The 16,089-nt window shown below is 38.6% G+C and overlaps 1 protein-coding gene and 1 non-coding gene across 6 annotated transcripts in view; both read right to left on the bottom strand.

Moving 5' to 3' along the window:
- Window positions 1-94: 94 nt before the first annotated feature.
- The window catches only part of sned1 (sushi, nidogen and EGF-like domains 1), a 32,464-nt gene continuing 16,469 nt past the window's right edge, over window positions 95-16,089 (bottom strand). For 2 of the 5 annotated variants that reach the window (XM_086048081.1, XM_086048084.1), the window contains 21 exons: window positions 15,728-15,862; window positions 15,095-15,214; window positions 14,872-14,988; window positions 14,606-14,752; window positions 12,423-12,596; window positions 11,926-12,039; window positions 11,536-11,649; window positions 11,126-11,239; window positions 10,903-11,019; window positions 9,716-10,009; window positions 8,778-8,967; window positions 8,364-8,476; window positions 7,134-7,412; window positions 6,669-6,765; window positions 6,478-6,560; window positions 5,279-5,380; window positions 4,873-4,992; window positions 2,213-2,300; window positions 1,500-1,579; window positions 1,382-1,415; window positions 95-475 (listed from right to left, as the gene is read on the bottom strand). In XM_086048081.1, coding sequence (XP_085904207.1) covers window positions 1,384-1,415; window positions 1,500-1,579; window positions 2,213-2,300; window positions 4,873-4,992; window positions 5,279-5,380; window positions 6,478-6,560; window positions 6,669-6,765; window positions 7,134-7,412; window positions 8,364-8,476; window positions 8,778-8,967; window positions 9,716-10,009; window positions 10,903-11,019; window positions 11,126-11,239; window positions 11,536-11,649; window positions 11,926-12,039; window positions 12,423-12,596; window positions 14,606-14,752; window positions 14,872-14,988; window positions 15,095-15,214; window positions 15,728-15,862 — 2,630 coding nt within the window. In that variant the 3' untranslated portion in view covers window positions 95-475; window positions 1,382-1,383. Of the gene's footprint in view, window positions 476-850; window positions 906-1,381; window positions 1,416-1,499; window positions 1,580-2,212; window positions 2,301-4,872; window positions 4,993-5,278; window positions 5,381-6,477; window positions 6,561-6,668; window positions 6,766-7,133; window positions 7,413-8,363; window positions 8,477-8,777; window positions 8,968-9,715; window positions 10,010-10,902; window positions 11,020-11,125; window positions 11,240-11,535; window positions 11,650-11,925; window positions 12,040-12,422; window positions 12,597-14,605; window positions 14,753-14,871; window positions 14,989-15,094; window positions 15,215-15,727; window positions 15,863-16,089 lie in introns of all 5 variants that reach the window. The other 3 variants (XR_015089077.1, XR_015089078.1, XM_086048083.1) reach the window with 3 other exon arrangements.
- On the bottom strand, window positions 4,489-4,560 carry trnap-cgg (transfer RNA proline (anticodon CGG)). The gene has a single exon. It is a non-coding gene; the product is annotated as a tRNA-Pro (tRNA).

The raw sequence follows: 16,089 nt of genomic DNA, 5'->3' as shown, positions 1-16,089 counted from the left end.
TTTTTTTTTTTATGGACGCTATTGTTGTGTTTGTAAATCTGGTTTTACTGTAAATAAATGTATTATTATAGAAAGAAAAGGCACAAACACACTGGACATTTTAACATTTTTATTATTAAAATATTCACCTACAAAATTGGCCTTTGAACACTATTTACAGCATAACGAGCAGCGATGCCTGCTAAAACATAATAATAATAATAATAATAATAATAATAATAATAAAATCAAGATATGTTACAAAGAAAACACTGTGCCATCATAAGAGAGAGGGAGAGATGAATTCCTGCGACTCGCGATGAGATTGTCGGACGTTCTGGGGCCTGAAATGTTACAGTGTGTCATGACAGGATTGCACGGCATCAACAACACCAGCATAACCTCGTCTTATCTTATCTTGCAACCAGCTAGTTCAAGTACATTATCAACACCAACGTGGACATTTCCATAGTTCTTGCGCCGGCCTCCAAATGTTCTAGGATTTAAAAAAAACAACACGTTAGGAAATGCGACGAAGCACAAATACATTGTTACCTTGACTTACACGTTTAGTTCCTTCCTTAATGATTACAAATGATGTAGGGGAAAAAAACTCAGTAAACTGCGGTAATCTTAGTCATCTATCGCGGAGGATAAAGAATATATGTGTCGTATACGGCATCGTGTCTGTTGCTTAAAGGGTTATGGCTACAACATGGATGCTAGCCTCCTATGATGTGTTAGCATTAAGTTAGGGGAGTTTTGTAAGACAAAGTAATGTAGTTTGGGTAAATACACGACAAATAATTATTTGTTCTATGTTTAGTTTTCCGGTGAACTTCAACTGGGAGTCATAATACAAAACAGTTACCTGCACTTTTACACTTTGTTGTGAAGTTCACTGCCGCCATCTAAAGGTGGAGTGCCTGAAGATCACTCGAATGTCAGATTTGTTTGCTCGCAAGACAAAGAAAAAAATAAAAACAGACGGTAAAACTGTACAACTTTATTCTTATAAAATCGCAATTAGTTTTTACAATTCTTCTTACTCTTACTATTATTTTTCCAGCTAGCAAGTCCATGATTAGCTTTTTTTGTTAGCGGCTAACATTACAGTTAGCTATTGACTTCTCCCTTTGTTTTGGTTGCTCCTTCTTATGGAATAAGTAAAAAAAAAAAAATTTATTAAAAAACAGCACTTAATTGAACTCACATAAAGTACAGTGAAGTCTTGAGTAATTTGCTGATGTTTTGGGTCTTGTCTGACCGGATATTTTTCCACGAAAGGTTTGTCTAATTCCGAAGTTTATATGACTTTTTAGCCATTCAAATTTGGGGATTTTACAACTGCATTTTGTGATTACTGTACTGTTAGTATGCGATTTAAGCAAAGCAGACAAACCTTCACTGTTGTCCGCTTGGTCTTCTGACTGTTACTGTAGGAGAGTATGAATTGACAGAAATTGAGTACTTGGTTTTATTTTATTTTATTATTATTGTGACATCAGATTTGAACGCACTCTTACTTTTCTTTGGCACCGTCGATTCACAAACTTCTTGGTAGCAAACGTCCTGCTGGACTTTATATGTTCTTTTGTACCTGCAAGAACAATAAAAGGAACAAACATTAGAAAAAAAATGAACAAGGATTAGAAAGAAATAACATGACAAGAATAAAGTCATAAACTTATGAGGAGTCATTTTTTGCAAAACAAAATATATATATACATATATGTACACACATAAATAAATACAATAATAATAATACATAATTATAACATTAAAGTTTAAATTCTATGAGGAATTTGTTTTTTTTATTTGTGTAATGTTAAATATTTTTTCACGAAAATGCTTATTCTTGTAATTTTTTCATTTTTTCTCTTAACAAACACAACTTCACTCTTGTAAGATAACCGCTTCTTTCGTTATTTTTTTCCCCAATTTTAAAATGGGTTTTCAATTGAAAAAAATATACATGAATTAAAAAAAAAAAAAAGAGACGCTGTTACTTTTTATCCCTATTTATACCTCTCCATTTTTACTCATTTACATACAACATACCTACAGTTGCTGAATGGCAATTTAACGCATCTATTTTTTTTTTTATTCTTGAAAAAAATGTTTTTCAAACAAGATTACAATTTTATTCTGGTGGTGTTTTTATTCTGGTAGTCCGCTGTAAAACTGCTCTCGTTTCTGAACGAAATGCAACTTGATGAAGGTGGTGACTTACACGTAATGGCAGACGTCGCCCTCCCACACGGGCACGCTCTTTGTCTCAGAGTAGAGTCGGGTGCATGGGTGAGGCACTCGCTGGCATGCTGCGCAAAAATAAAACATCACAATGATTATTTTCCAATATACTTTTTTCCCTCATGGTTCTGAGTGGTAGTCGAGCCGATAGGTGCTGTCAAACAAATCATTTTTACTCTGACCAACTTTATTCCTACCTCCATACGAGTCCTTTTGTTGTACTTTCACTTTGCAACTGTTTTCATGCTAACGCAGCGTCTAAGCGCCAAATGAGCGCATGCTAACTTGCTTAGAGTAAATTATCATAACTATTTCAGAGCCCCGCCGTCTGTTGTGACACAAACAAGGTGTTGCTTGAATAAAACATTTATATGCGCCTTGCCTGAGGCTTTAAAGTCAGATGGGATAAACTCCTATGCAATGATATGCTATGCTGTGCTATGCTAAACAGGCCAAAAGTTTACTTGCTAATCAATCATATGTACGACTTTCCATCCAGAAAATAATACTTTAGTGTTTAAAGATGACTATTTTTTTATTTTTAAAAATGTGATATAAATCTCGTAAGATTACAACTTAATTCCTCTAAAATTACTACCTTTTTCTCAAAAACGACAACTTAATGAATATCAGATATTTTGTTTGTCATAAAAAAAGTTTTTTTTTGTCAAAAATATACAGCTTTATTCTTGTAAGATTGCTGCATTTTTATTTTAAAAACTCTTACTAAATTTGTTTGAGTATTGATTTAATTATTGTAAAATTATATTTTTTTCTCAAAAAATACAACATTTATATTAAATACAATTTAATATATATATTATAATATATAATATATTATATGTATATATTATATATAATATATATACAATTTACAATTTATAAATACAATTTTTGTCTGATATTTTGTTTGGTGAAAAAAATATTACTTTTGACAGGAAAAAATCAGACTTTATTGTTGTAAGATTACTACTTTGTAAAAAACATTTAAATCTTACCAAAATATTACAAGATTACAATTTAACTGTGGTATTTTGTTTGTCAAAAAACTCAAGACTTTAGAATCGAGAGATTGCTACTTTTTAATTAAAAAAAAAAAATTGATAATCTTCTGTCTTCTGAAGCAAGACTCATGGCCAAATAGCAAGTACGCCAAAGTGCTGGTAGACAACAGTAAAGTGCAGGATGCATCTTTTTGCAAAGACTCCCACAGTCATAGCAGACTCAACAGGTGCCGTAGAGCATGGCATTGTAATGTTTGTTGCGTTTTCTAAAGTGTTGTCTGTTTTTGATGATGTCAATCTTGTGGAGTCCATGTAGGGCTTGCAGAAAAGAATTATCCTCTGGGGGACAATATGGTCAAAGAAAACTGGAAAGAGCTCCTATAGGATTTGAACCACAGACCTCTCTGACCACAGGATAGACTCATACGCATAAACCAACAAACCACAGTGTGAAGAAAAGAAACCATTTACTTGTCACATTGACCACCGTGTACCACAGTCCGAGAAGTTTTAATTGCCATGTGACAAGTAGGGGTGTCATTAAAGCCTTGTGGCTCGGTGATCTATGTGTATGATTCTTGCTTTTGGTTGCCATGGGTCCTGGGTTCAAATCTGGGACAAAAATCATACCCCAAGTCCAACAGCAAAGAAACACTCCATTACTTGTTATACGGTGGCCCATAGTATTTCAAAAGCCACAGACTGGTCATCCTCAGTGTTTTTATAAAGGACTTGTCCAGACCTGGAAGGTAGGACCTCTCTACCCTTAGTGAGAATCATACAATCGAGCAATGAGCCACACAGGTGTGACAAATACGCCATTGCTTGTCAGAGAGTGGCCCATGTGGCAAGGACCAAGAACCAAAATCTGCAGATTGATGGGTGTCATAATTTTGAAGAGGTGCTTGTACACTACTGGAACCTGGGACCTCTCGCACCCAATCCAGAATTATATCCCAAGACCAACGAGCCACACAGTGAGCAAAAATAACCCCATTACTTGTCATATGGTGGTCCACGTGACAAGTGGTGAGAAACTGCAAAAGCAGCAGATTGATGGGCATCAATGTTTTAAAGAGGGGCTTGTCCGGGAGTTGAAACCTGGACTGCTGGCACCCTAAGCGAGAATCATACCTCCAGAACAACAAACCACAGAGTAAATGAAAACAACCCCATTTCTTGTCATATGGTGCCCATGTGACAAGGGCCAAAAAGTAACAAAAGCAGCAAATCGATGACTGATTTAACAAAGGGGCTCGTCCGGGAGTTGAACCCGGGACCTCTCGCACCCGAAGCGAGAATCATACCCCTAGACCAACGAGCCACACAGGAAATAAAATGACCCCATTACTGATCATATCAGCCACATCAGAAGGAACCAGCTGATTGGCGTCACTGTTTTAAAGAGGGGCTTGTCTGGGAGTTGAACCTGAACTTCTTGCACCCAAAACTAGAATCATACCCTTAGACCAACATGTTGAAAGGATAAAGGAGGGGTAAAAAATGATATGGTTTATTTGATATAGTTTAGAAGGTTTTTGATCTAGGGTGGGTCTACAACTTATCCCTGGCAATAAATGGGGCTTTATACACTACAACGAAGTGGAGGCGCGTGTGGGTGTCTAGGCAAACGTACACAATTCACACTGGTTGCCTTTGAACCCAGTGGTGCAGTCGCAGACGTGCGAGTTGCCGTCGCCATTTCTGCATGTGCCGCCATTCAGGCAGGGCACACCGAGACAGTCCTGGGCCGACTCTGAAACAACACAACAAACGCAAGACAAAATGATAATCTGAAACGTTAAGACCCACAAGTCTTCAAGCAAATCCAACTTGATTTAACACCAATTTGGCATGAAAGATTTTGTATCCTGCACAAATACTGGACGTAGCAAAGCAGACCCCAAAATATAACGAGCCTTCTCCATACAGATTGCGGTATGGGCATGTATTACATAATTTGGTAGCGGTTGTACCGGTACTAGTGAGCAAAGCTTTGTCTTCACTAGTAAGAAAATTCAGTGCGACTGCGCCACACCTACCAAGTTTTGCCCTGGATGTGGTCTCCTCTTGAATCTCCAACGCCAGGCTGATTTTGTTTGTGGTCTCCTCCATCCGCTCCAATCGAACCGGCGGCTGGGGTTCTGCCAAGCAAAAACATACAGTTTTCAACTCAACTCACTTCACATCAAAGCAGCAGTTTGGCAGAACAATTCTTCTTAAGAAAAAGAAAATTTGCATCCAGCTGTGTAATGCGACTTTTAGTTAAAGTTCACTGTCAAACTAAACAAAACAAAGACAATGACACAATTTGTATTCAAAACAACACACTGCTTTCATTTACAAAAGTCAGTTTAGCTTAATATTAAACACACAATGTAATTTTTTTTTACGGCACAGATTATGGCATTACTTTTCTAGTGAAAAATACAACTGAAAAAAATCTTGAAAGAAAATATGCGTTTTCTTTCTAGAAAAATGTGACTCTATTCTTGGAAAATATTTTGGAGAATCAATTTTTTGACAGAAAAACAAACTTTTTATTCTTGAAAATGAACTTGTACGATTACTATTTTTTTCCGCAAAAAAAAAAAAAAAAGAATGATAAAAGTTGAGTGTTTTACAGTAACTTCAACTGAGGAGTCCTGTAACACACTGTGGAGTCACGCTTGTGACCTTTTAGGAGCTGATGATGTCATGAGCAGCATGATTCAATTACCAAAGCATAACAACACATCTTAACATGTCAAAAAACAACAAAAACAACACAAGAGATCCTTTTGCCTAATCTGGAGACACACATGGAATGACTTAAGCAAGAGATTTTTGGGGGCCTCCTCAACGTAAACAAACGTCACACAAACACGCAGATGTAGAAAAACTAAAGTGGGGGAAAAAACTCAAATGTGACTACCATAAATGGCCAAAACTGTCAACATCAAAATACAACATAGGTAAAAATGAATTAAAAAAAAGAAATAGTTGTTTTAAATACACAATGTGTAACTGTCTTTTTTTAGTTTAGTTTGACAGTAACTTCAACTGGGTGTGTTAGTAAATGGCTTGAAGACTCTTTTTTGAAGGCTTGTAAACTACCAAATTCCTGCATGTTGTGAAGTGAATTGAATTCACAGCCACCATACAAATCTCGTATTTCAAATTTTTGCTCACAAGTCAAAGGAAAAAATCTTCCTAATAATGGCTCGTATCTTGAAAAAAAAAACACAGCGATTATGCTTACTGGTCCGATGTCGAATGGCTTTTCTTGGCAAGTGGGTGAACTTGGCTGTGATCTTTCCCCTCCTGTCAATCAGTTCAGTGTACCTGCAGACAACATCCATGTCAGTCCAATTATTTTTTGTTTTTCATTATTATTCCGCCCACCTTTTTCACAACCGCTCCATCAATCATTTTGCTTTTTTATTTTCGTACCTCGGTTCCACGCCACCTCCCAGGTCCTGAGGCTGCGATGTCCTTCGTCCTGCCTTGTTCGGTCGTTCTCTTCTTCCGGGCCTGGCCTCCATGGGCGCTGTGCGCAAAGAAAAGCAAAGCGTTTTTTTGTTATTGTTGTTGTTGTTGTTGCTGTTAATAGATTACATAATCTATGTAAAATATACCGGTAATCGAAAAACAGATGATTCAGAGGCGTAATAAAAAAATCTGGTATTTATCTGCATGTTTTCAACACAGAACATATCAAAGTAGGATATTGTACAGTCAATGTTAAAGGGGCTTAAGACATTACCTACGAAGAGTGAAAAATTATTGGGTCCCCTTATTCCATATTTGTGCCGTACAGAAGAAAGTCTGAAAATTTACAGGTAGTATAAAAGGGGGCACCTGAAACTACCTAAGAACGTGGAAAATTCCCAGGTTGGGTTGACTTGTGGTACTCACAGGTGATGAATTCCAGGTACTGAGGCTGGCTGTGGACCTGCTCCTGTCCCGCCTTCTTGACGGAGGTAAGGGCGAGTCGGTAGAGCTGAGCCGGCGTCAGCTCTCGCAGCGTATACGAGCCCAGCAGGCCGCCGGGCAGAAAGCGGCTCCTGGTGGTCAGCCCTCGCGTCACGTTCACCACAAAGCCGTCGGATACGAGTCCCGGGTGGCGGGTCCACGTGATGGCGGCCGAGTTGGCAGTGATGTGGGCCAGCGACAGGTTCTGCGGGGGGAGGGGCCCTAAAAGCAACAAGACAAAAAATAACTTCATTTAAAAAAATAATAATAATACTATTTACTGAAAATAAAAAACTATTTTTCAGAAAATATTTTTTTTCTCCAAACAAGGTAAATGCTTATTCTTTTAAAAACAAGAAAAAAATATCAATTCAAATTTAGATTTTTGGGGGGGGGGATAAAAACTATTATTTGTGGGTATTCTTGAAGAAATACAACATGCAAGATTACTATTTTTCTATTTAGTCGGTGAAAATGCAAACTCTTCTAACAACATTTTTCTTCCTTTTTTACTTCACAAAATACAACTATAAAAATGTGACCTTTTACTCTAGAAAAATATGCCTGTATCTTGGAAAAAAACCTTCTCCAGGATTTTTTTATTGTTGAATAAATAAACCTGTAGGATTACTTCTTTTTCACCCAAAATAACTTTCTTTCACAAAATTATTGAGACTTTTTCATAGAAAAATGTAACATTTATTCTTGAAATATATGGCTTTATTCTAGAAAAACTTTATTCTTGAAAAAATAAATTCTTAAATTTTTTTAGGAAAAAAATCAATCGTTTTAAAAAAGAAATTGAAAAACAATACAGATTTTTTGCTGGAAAAATCACAAAAAATATGCCTTTATTCTAGAGTAAATAGTTTTTATTTTCTCTCAGAGAATAACTATTCTTGAAAAAAAAATGTCAGATGACAACTTTTTAGGGGAAGAATACATTTAATTGTATTGATTTTTTTAAAGTACAGTATATGCCTGTATTGTCGTATGCTCTGTTTGTATGTGTCGCTGCTCCAAATGTGTTAAACTAGTAGTTTGAGTTTATAACGTTTATAATTACCATAACATCTGTGCTAAATTCCGTAAGCCCGTTTATGACCTTTCACATTACATGCTAGCATTAAGATAGCTGGCGTTCAAAGGTTAAAAAAAAAAAAAGTATCCTACTTGTCCAAAAGTGCAAGGGTCCTGCCGAGTGGCTTGTGGAGGGAAACTCGTCGGGTCTGAGTCCACTTTGGGTCAACACGTCTATCGTGTACTTGTGGGCAGGAAGTAGAGAACTGAGAACAACATTTTAGTAACGTTACATTACAACATGAAGAGTTGTACAACAGTACCCTCTGGTGGTAAGAAAATACACACATTGGCCAAGTAACTTCAATAGGTAATGTCTATAGATACGTAGCTAGTTAGCTAGGTAGTTGAAAAGTAGGAATGTAGCTAGCTAGCTAGCTAGTTAGCTTTGTAGCAAAATAGCAGAGATTGTAGGCAAGCAGGGAGCAATGTAGGCAAGTTGCTAGGTAGGTCCTCAAATAGATGGTAGTGATCAATGACTGGTTGGCTGTAGGTTCAGGGTCTGACCTGAAGGTGCATTCGCTGGTGGTGGCGTTGAGCAGGGCCGTGTGCGCTTGACCGTCATCCTCGGGCGTAAGTGTGACTCGAATCCTGCTGACGGGAGCGTGGCGAGTCGTCTTGAGGTTGAGGCTCCAGCTCAGCCACACCTCAGACGACGACACGTTCAGCACCTGAAGATGCTCCACACGCCGTGGCCCTTCGTTTTATAACAGAAACAGTACAGTCAACATGAGCACAACCATTTGAAAGAATGAGAGGCTGCCCGGGACATCATTCAAGATGGCATACTATTGAAACGCTCTCATACAACATTTGAAAAGCTCTCACAGCACTACTGAAACTCCGTCACACACACAACTGAACCACGTAATATATGAGAGTACTTCAGTAGAATATATAAAATAATCTATATATTATATGAGAGGCTTTCAGTACTTAGTATAGATGAGAGCATTTCGGTAGAATTGTGAGAGCCTTACAGTAGAATGAGAGAGAGCGTTATGGTAGTGGGTAGTGTGTGTCAGCAAAAAAATGTTAGTGTTCGTGAGAGCATTTGTTTGTAGTGTATGTGGGTGAAAACAATAGTATATGAGGATTAAAAAAATGTGTGAGAGAATGTTATGTGAGTTAAAATATTTTCATCATGCGCGTTTTAGTAGTATGTGTGCGAGATCATTTCAGTATCATGTGTGAGAGCGTAACACTGAATCATATAAGGGGTCGTCAGGAACAATTTAGGATTATATCTCAACACCGCACTGAAATGCTTTCATGCACACTCCTGAAACGCTCTTATTCACACTACTTAATGTATTTCAGTATATTAAAGGGTATATTTCAGTATAATACATGAGCATATTTCAGTATGATGTGGGAGACGATATGCGTGTGAGAGCATTTCAGTAGTAACTATGAGAAAAGTGTGTAGTGTGTTTGTCACTGACTGGTGCGTATGAGAGCGGTGGCTGGCCTGCTGACGTGGTCGCTGTTGGCGTTGCGCTTGATGGAGTAGGTAGAGATGTTGTAGAGCAGGCCGGGCACCAGACTTCGCAGGACGTGCCGCCGGCTCTGCCGGTCCAGAAAGTCAACCTTGCGAGCGCCTCCGCGGCCGTGCGGCGCGTATGTCACCACGAAGCCACTCAGCCACCCGGCAGAGGATGCCTCCGGCTGGTCCCAACGCAGTTCCATCTCGCTCTCTTCCACATGCTGCACGTGCAGGCCCGAGGGGGGCAGCAGATCTGGGAACAGTTGGCAGAATATGACCCCCAGCAAGGGTAGCCGTCATAACATAGTCAGGGGGATGCCCCCGTGGTTATAGCTTTTCACAGTTTTGTGCACAGGTAGTTTGGTAGGTAGGAAGGTAGGTAAATAGCTGGGTACAATGGCAGGTTCTTAGTTAAGTGGGTAGATAATTAGCTAATTTGGGAACTAGGTGTGTAGGCAGCTAGCTAAGTATTTAAGGAGCTAGGTAGATAGCCAATTAGCTAGAATTTGTAATTTGGTAGCTTGATATGTGGGAAGCTAAGTAGGTCAGCAGTTAGTTAGTTAGTTCATTAGTTAGTTCATTCGTTAAATTGGAACACTATGTAGGCAGCTAAATTGGGAGGAAGGTAGGTTGCTAGGAAGGTGACCAGCTAGGTAGCTAACTAGGTATGAAGTAAAGTAATGTAGAGTACAGTAAATTTATGTTGTAGGTAGGTTGTTGTCTTGGTACAGTAGGTAGGTTGCTACTAGGTATGTAAGTAAGTGGGTAAGTAACTAGTTAGCTAGTTAGCTAGTTAGTTAGTTAGTTAGTTAGTGTGGGTAGGCATGTGACTAAATTGCTAGCTAGGTATGTAGATTTCTATGTGGGTCGGCAGATAGTTAATTAGGTCGGTAGGTCGGAGGGTAGGTAGTTAAGGAGCTCTGTAGGTATGTAGATATCTACTTTGGTAGCTAGGAGTGTAGGTAGGTAGCTAGTTTGGTAAGGAGCTAGGTAGGTAAATAGTTTGGGAGAAACTTGAATAGATAGCTATGTATACTTATGCAGATAAGGTAGGTGGTTAGGGATGGAGCTAGCTAAAACAGCTAAATAAAATGAAACCTTTTAACTAATACATAAATAAAATAAAATAAAATGCAGATGTCAGACCTTTCTCACAGTCTTTCCCGGTGTGTCCGGCTTTGCACACACAGTTGTAGTTTCCTCTCCTGTCGCTTCTGCACTCGCCCCTGCTCCCGCAGGGATGCAGTACACAGGGGTCCTCCACTGGAGGGCGACACAGTCAAACACTTGCTACTACGCTGCTCTCAAAAAAGTGTGAACTGACTGAACTTGAAGAAGAGGAGGAGGAGGAGGAGTGAAAGCCACTTACACATCTGGCACTGGTCGCCAAAGAAGCCATCCTTGCATGTGCACATGTACGTCCTCTTGTAGGCACGACACACGCCGCCGTTTAGACATGGGTTGGACTCGCAGCTGTCCTGCTCTAAGCACACACATACACGCGCACACGCACACGCACAAACACACATTCAAACACGTACACAATGTGATGACAACCACGTTTGAGGCCCTTATTTTCTAACATAAACAATACAGTCAACATGAGCACAACCACTTGAAAGTATGAGTTTTTTTTCCTTGGTGAAATTTTTTTTTTTTTGGTAAACGTAAGATGTTTTTTGTGTCTGTGAGAAGTAGATGTTATTTTTGGTCTAAACTGCACCTTGTGTGGTTAACTTGTTGTTTGAATGGCAGTTAAGAGTGTGGTTTTAGGTGTACCTGTTTGGCAGTGGCGACCTTTGAGGCCGGCTGGGCAGCGACAAAAGTAGGACCCCGGCCGGTTCTCGCAGGTTCCTCCATTTTTGCAGGGCTCCGACAGGCACTCGTTTATGTCTTACATAGAATAGAGTGGACATTAACTATAGTTTAAACAGGGTCAGCACAACACACTTACTGATATGAACCGTGGATCCGGAAAGTATTCACACTTCTCAGGCCTTCATTTTTTTCCACATTCTATTATATTAGAGCCTGCCTCCAAAATGTATTAAAACAGTGTTTTCCCCCCTTGAAATTCTACATTCAACATCTTATAAAAGCAATTCTTTTTTTTTTCTTTTTTTTACATTTTTGCTAATTTATTAAAATAAATAATAACCAAGCACTCACCTGTCTGACACTGTTTCCCACTATAGCCTTGCTCACAGTCGCACACGTAAGACTCTCCGTGGTTGCGACACGTCCCGCCATTAATGCAAGGCTCAGATGAGCACTCGTTAAGTTCTGAAGGACCGATATAACTAAATATTAGCATCATTTGTGTATGAAAATCCGTTTGAACGTTTCTTTCATATTTTTGATATCCTGCTAAATCCCTGTAGGTAGCTACCGCTCTGCGAAAAGTAATTGAAAAAGATTAATAATTGCCCGTAGCTGCCTCATGATGGCAGCAAAGCGCCACTTGTGTTTAAATGAAATTCCTCAACATCACTTCAATATAGTTGTTGTTGTTCATGTTAATAATGTTGAATGTAGTTTTTATGCAAATATCGTAGGATAGATTCTGCCCAAGAAACGTGAGTGTACTTCTACATGGATAAAACTGGATCTCAAGGATGTAGAATAATAGATTTATCAGTGCGTATTTGTGTGTTGTTGTGACGCACCCTCGCAGACGGGGGGCTGGCTCCAGTCGCCCTGGATGCCGCAGACGCTCTGTGTGGCTCTGGGCACCGCCACGTATCCCGCCTGGCACAGGTAAACAGCCACTGATCCCGGCAAGGTGGACGAAAACTGAACCTCGGCGTGGTTCACCTGCGGCGGCGGCCCGCAACCCACCTCTGAGATATCAGCAATCATGTCGCGTTTGTTAGCATGTTAGCAAGAAAGAATGTCAGATATTTTTTTGAATTTTTTTTTTCAGGAAAAAAGTAACATCTGATTTTTTCGGGGGGGAAAAAAATTGCTATAATTTTTTTTTTTTAACATCTGTATTAGTTCAGAAAAGGTTTTGAGGGTGAAATAACAGTAATAGCAATAGTAGTCATAATATTACAATATAATACTATCTAATATTGTTTTATATTTTAATATTATTACAAGTGTAATACTATAATTGCAATATTATCCTATAATATTGCAAAAATAATTGTACTGTAAAAGTAATCTTAAAAGAACAATGTCATTCTTTTAGAAGAAAAAAGTTGAAAAAAAAATGTTTTATAGTGTATTATTCAAGTAAAAAAAATGTTTTTTGGGGGCGGAAAGTCGTAATCCTACAAGCGTAAGTATAATATAAAAGTATAATATAGCAAACATAATTTCAATTTTTTGTTGTTGTTGAGAAAAATAGAGAAATCAACCAAAAAGTGAAAAAACAACAACATTTCCAGCTTGGAGGTTACTTCCTGGGTCATGTTTGCATTGTCACTTGTCACTAGGCAGAATTCATGGGGCTCATTCCCACTAGAACCATGGAACAGTGGAAATAAAATGTTACATAGCAGCCACGTCCATTGAGCTTTTTGATAGACGATCTTGGAGCCATTCTTTTTTTTTTTTTTTTTTTAATGCATTGATTTAAAGATTAAATCACTGCTCTGTATTAAATAAAAATATATATAAAGTGAGGTGGGCCACCAGGACATGGCAATGGCAACAGGGGCACATTGAGGCTAAAATGAGCTGGCCGTCAATGCTCATGTGTCCTGGGCTTTGACTTGAAATAGCTTTTACTTGCTTGTACTTGTATATGGACTCGAGCTGCTACAGGGCAGCAACCAACGCTAAGATTAGCGTCACACGGACACAGCCGGGATCATCGGAGCACCATTCCCACTGGTGCGTCAGATTCAAAGTGGTATAGTACCAGAATATTGTCCTATTTTGGGGCAGAGTGTTACATTGCAAGAGTTAAAGACCCCCATAATTTTCTTACAAGAATATGTTCCATGCAAGCCCACTAGTCGAAACACAGCTTTCTGATGAATATTACGTTTTGCCTAATATGAGTTAAGCAGTAAAATCCACCCGCTTTTGTCCATCTCAGGATGCAGCCATTTTGCCACTTTCTGTCCACTGAAAATGACATCACAGTTGCTCAGGGCTCAGATAACGACAAATCATGGCTCAGCTTCAGAAAACAGGTGAGCAACTTTAACTGAGCCCTGAGCAGTTGTGATGTCATTTTCAGTTGACAGAAGTGACAAAATGATTGCCCCCTTAGATGGCTAAAAACGGGTAGATTTTGCTGCTTAACTTATATTCCACAAACACAATATTGATCAGAATGCCATGTTTAAACAAGGCACACATTATTATACTGTACGCATAATATTGCAAATAATTTTGGGGGAGTGACAACCCCTTTAAATCAAAAGTGAACATGAAAAATGTTATTTTCTATATCAGTCTCATTTTTGGATAATTTAAATATTATGAACATAATGAGGTATTTTTCACTGACAAATTAGTTTCTTCTGAAAAAGATTAAACTTTTCTTTTTTAAATCACATTTACAAGAATAATACTAATTCTTTGGAGTGAAAAAGAATCATAAAATTGTGATTTTGTATTTTACAAAAGTAATGTATTTTGACAAGAATAAAAATCAGCATATTGCAAGAATAACAATCTTTTCATTTTTGGGGAAAAAAGTTAGAATAGTGAGACAATACCGTACTTTTTTTTTTTTAATCCTATAAAAATCATTTTGCGTTTTACGCGAAAAAAAAAATCCAGATTTTTATATAAACAATGTTTCTGGTAATTTTTTTTAAAACAATAACTTGTATATTATTTTTAAGATATTTGGGTGGGGGCGGGTACAGTACATGTTGTGATGGCTGACCTGCGTGACGGTGAATGGCGGTGGCAGTGTTGACCTCACAGTGTCTTCCGGTGAACAAGTCTGTGCACTCACACTTGTACTTCCCAATGTAGTGGAAGCATGTCCCTCCATTCACACAAGGACTGGACGCGCATGGATCAGGCTTCCCTAAATGACACATTTTTGCAAACTTTCATCAAAAAAAAAAAAAAAAAAAAGCCTCATTCCAAAATGCATTCAATCCATTTTTGTGCATGCGCGAGTGTGTCTGTGTGAGGCCCACTCACCCACTTCACAGTGTTTACCGGTGAACCTGTAAGGACACACACATCTGTAGCTGCCCGCCTCCTCCCTGCACGAGCCCCCGTTGCGACACGGACCGGAGGCGCACGTGTTGAGTCGTACTGCAACCACAAGTTGGGTACATTTGGTCATTTTGTATTTACGAGTTCGGCTGCTTGTGTTGTTCATCAAGCCCACTTGTGTGAACCTCCAAAAGGGCGCGGGTACCTTTTTCGCAGTGCTTGCCCCAGTGTCCGTGGGCACACTGGCACGTGTACCCTCCGTCGCGCTCGTAGCAGTAGCCGCCGTTGAGACACGGGGTCGAGTCACAGACGGATCGGGGCTGTACTGAAAAACACAAAGCGACACTTGACTGTGTTCCTTCCGTCTCGTCTGCTTTTTAAAACCGCAAACCCGCCAAGGGCTATTTGAGCAACCACAGTGGAAAGATTACAAAAAAACAAACTTTTTAATATGACACCATTTTTCCTCGATAAATTCTTACTTTAATCTTGAAAAATATTCTTTGAAAAAAATGCATTTTTCTTCTATTGTTATGCCTTTTTTCTTGAAGAAATCCACATTTACTTACTACTACTACTTATTAAAATAACTTTATTTTAGAAAAAAATAATGTAATTTATTCTCATTACAGCATTTTTTTTCATTGAAAAAATACAACATCATATATTATGTAAATAATACAGTATATTGCTATATATTATTCATATTTTGCCTTCTCTGTCCTGAAAAATATCTGTTAATTATGTTTTTAATAGGATAACTTTAATAGGAAAACTGGGCACTACTACTTGTAGGCTGTTTGTAAATACCTTAATGGCCAAGGCTGAGCGCTCTTACCATAAGGGTAAAAGTCCTGCTGGTCCAGTTCTGTGGGGCTGGTCTGACACGTGCACAAGTACGCACCCCCGTACTCCAAACACGGACCCCCGTCGGGACACGGATGATTGTTGCTGCACGGTGTTTGCGTCACCTCTGAACACAAACCACAAAACACATGAGGATAATTTCTGTTAGCCAATCTCTGGTGTTTCACATTATATGTTAGCATTAAGCTATCTGACTTTTGTTAGACTAACTAATAAGATTTGGTTGAACATTTGGTTTGGAGAATACAGTATATGCCTGTTGTATCTTCCGTTTCTGCTCCTTGTGTGTTAAAGTTAAAAAGTTAAAGTAAAGGAGGGTGTTCACTACATAAC

This window comes from Filicampus tigris, chromosome 12, assembly GCF_054856515.1.
Source record: "Filicampus tigris isolate MCC_2025a chromosome 12, RoL_Ftig_1.0, whole genome shotgun sequence".
Taxonomy (NCBI): domain Eukaryota; kingdom Metazoa; phylum Chordata; class Actinopteri; order Syngnathiformes; family Syngnathidae; genus Filicampus; species Filicampus tigris.
The sequence above is the reverse complement of the archived record's forward strand: the minus strand, read 5'-3'. Positions and strand labels throughout refer to the sequence as shown.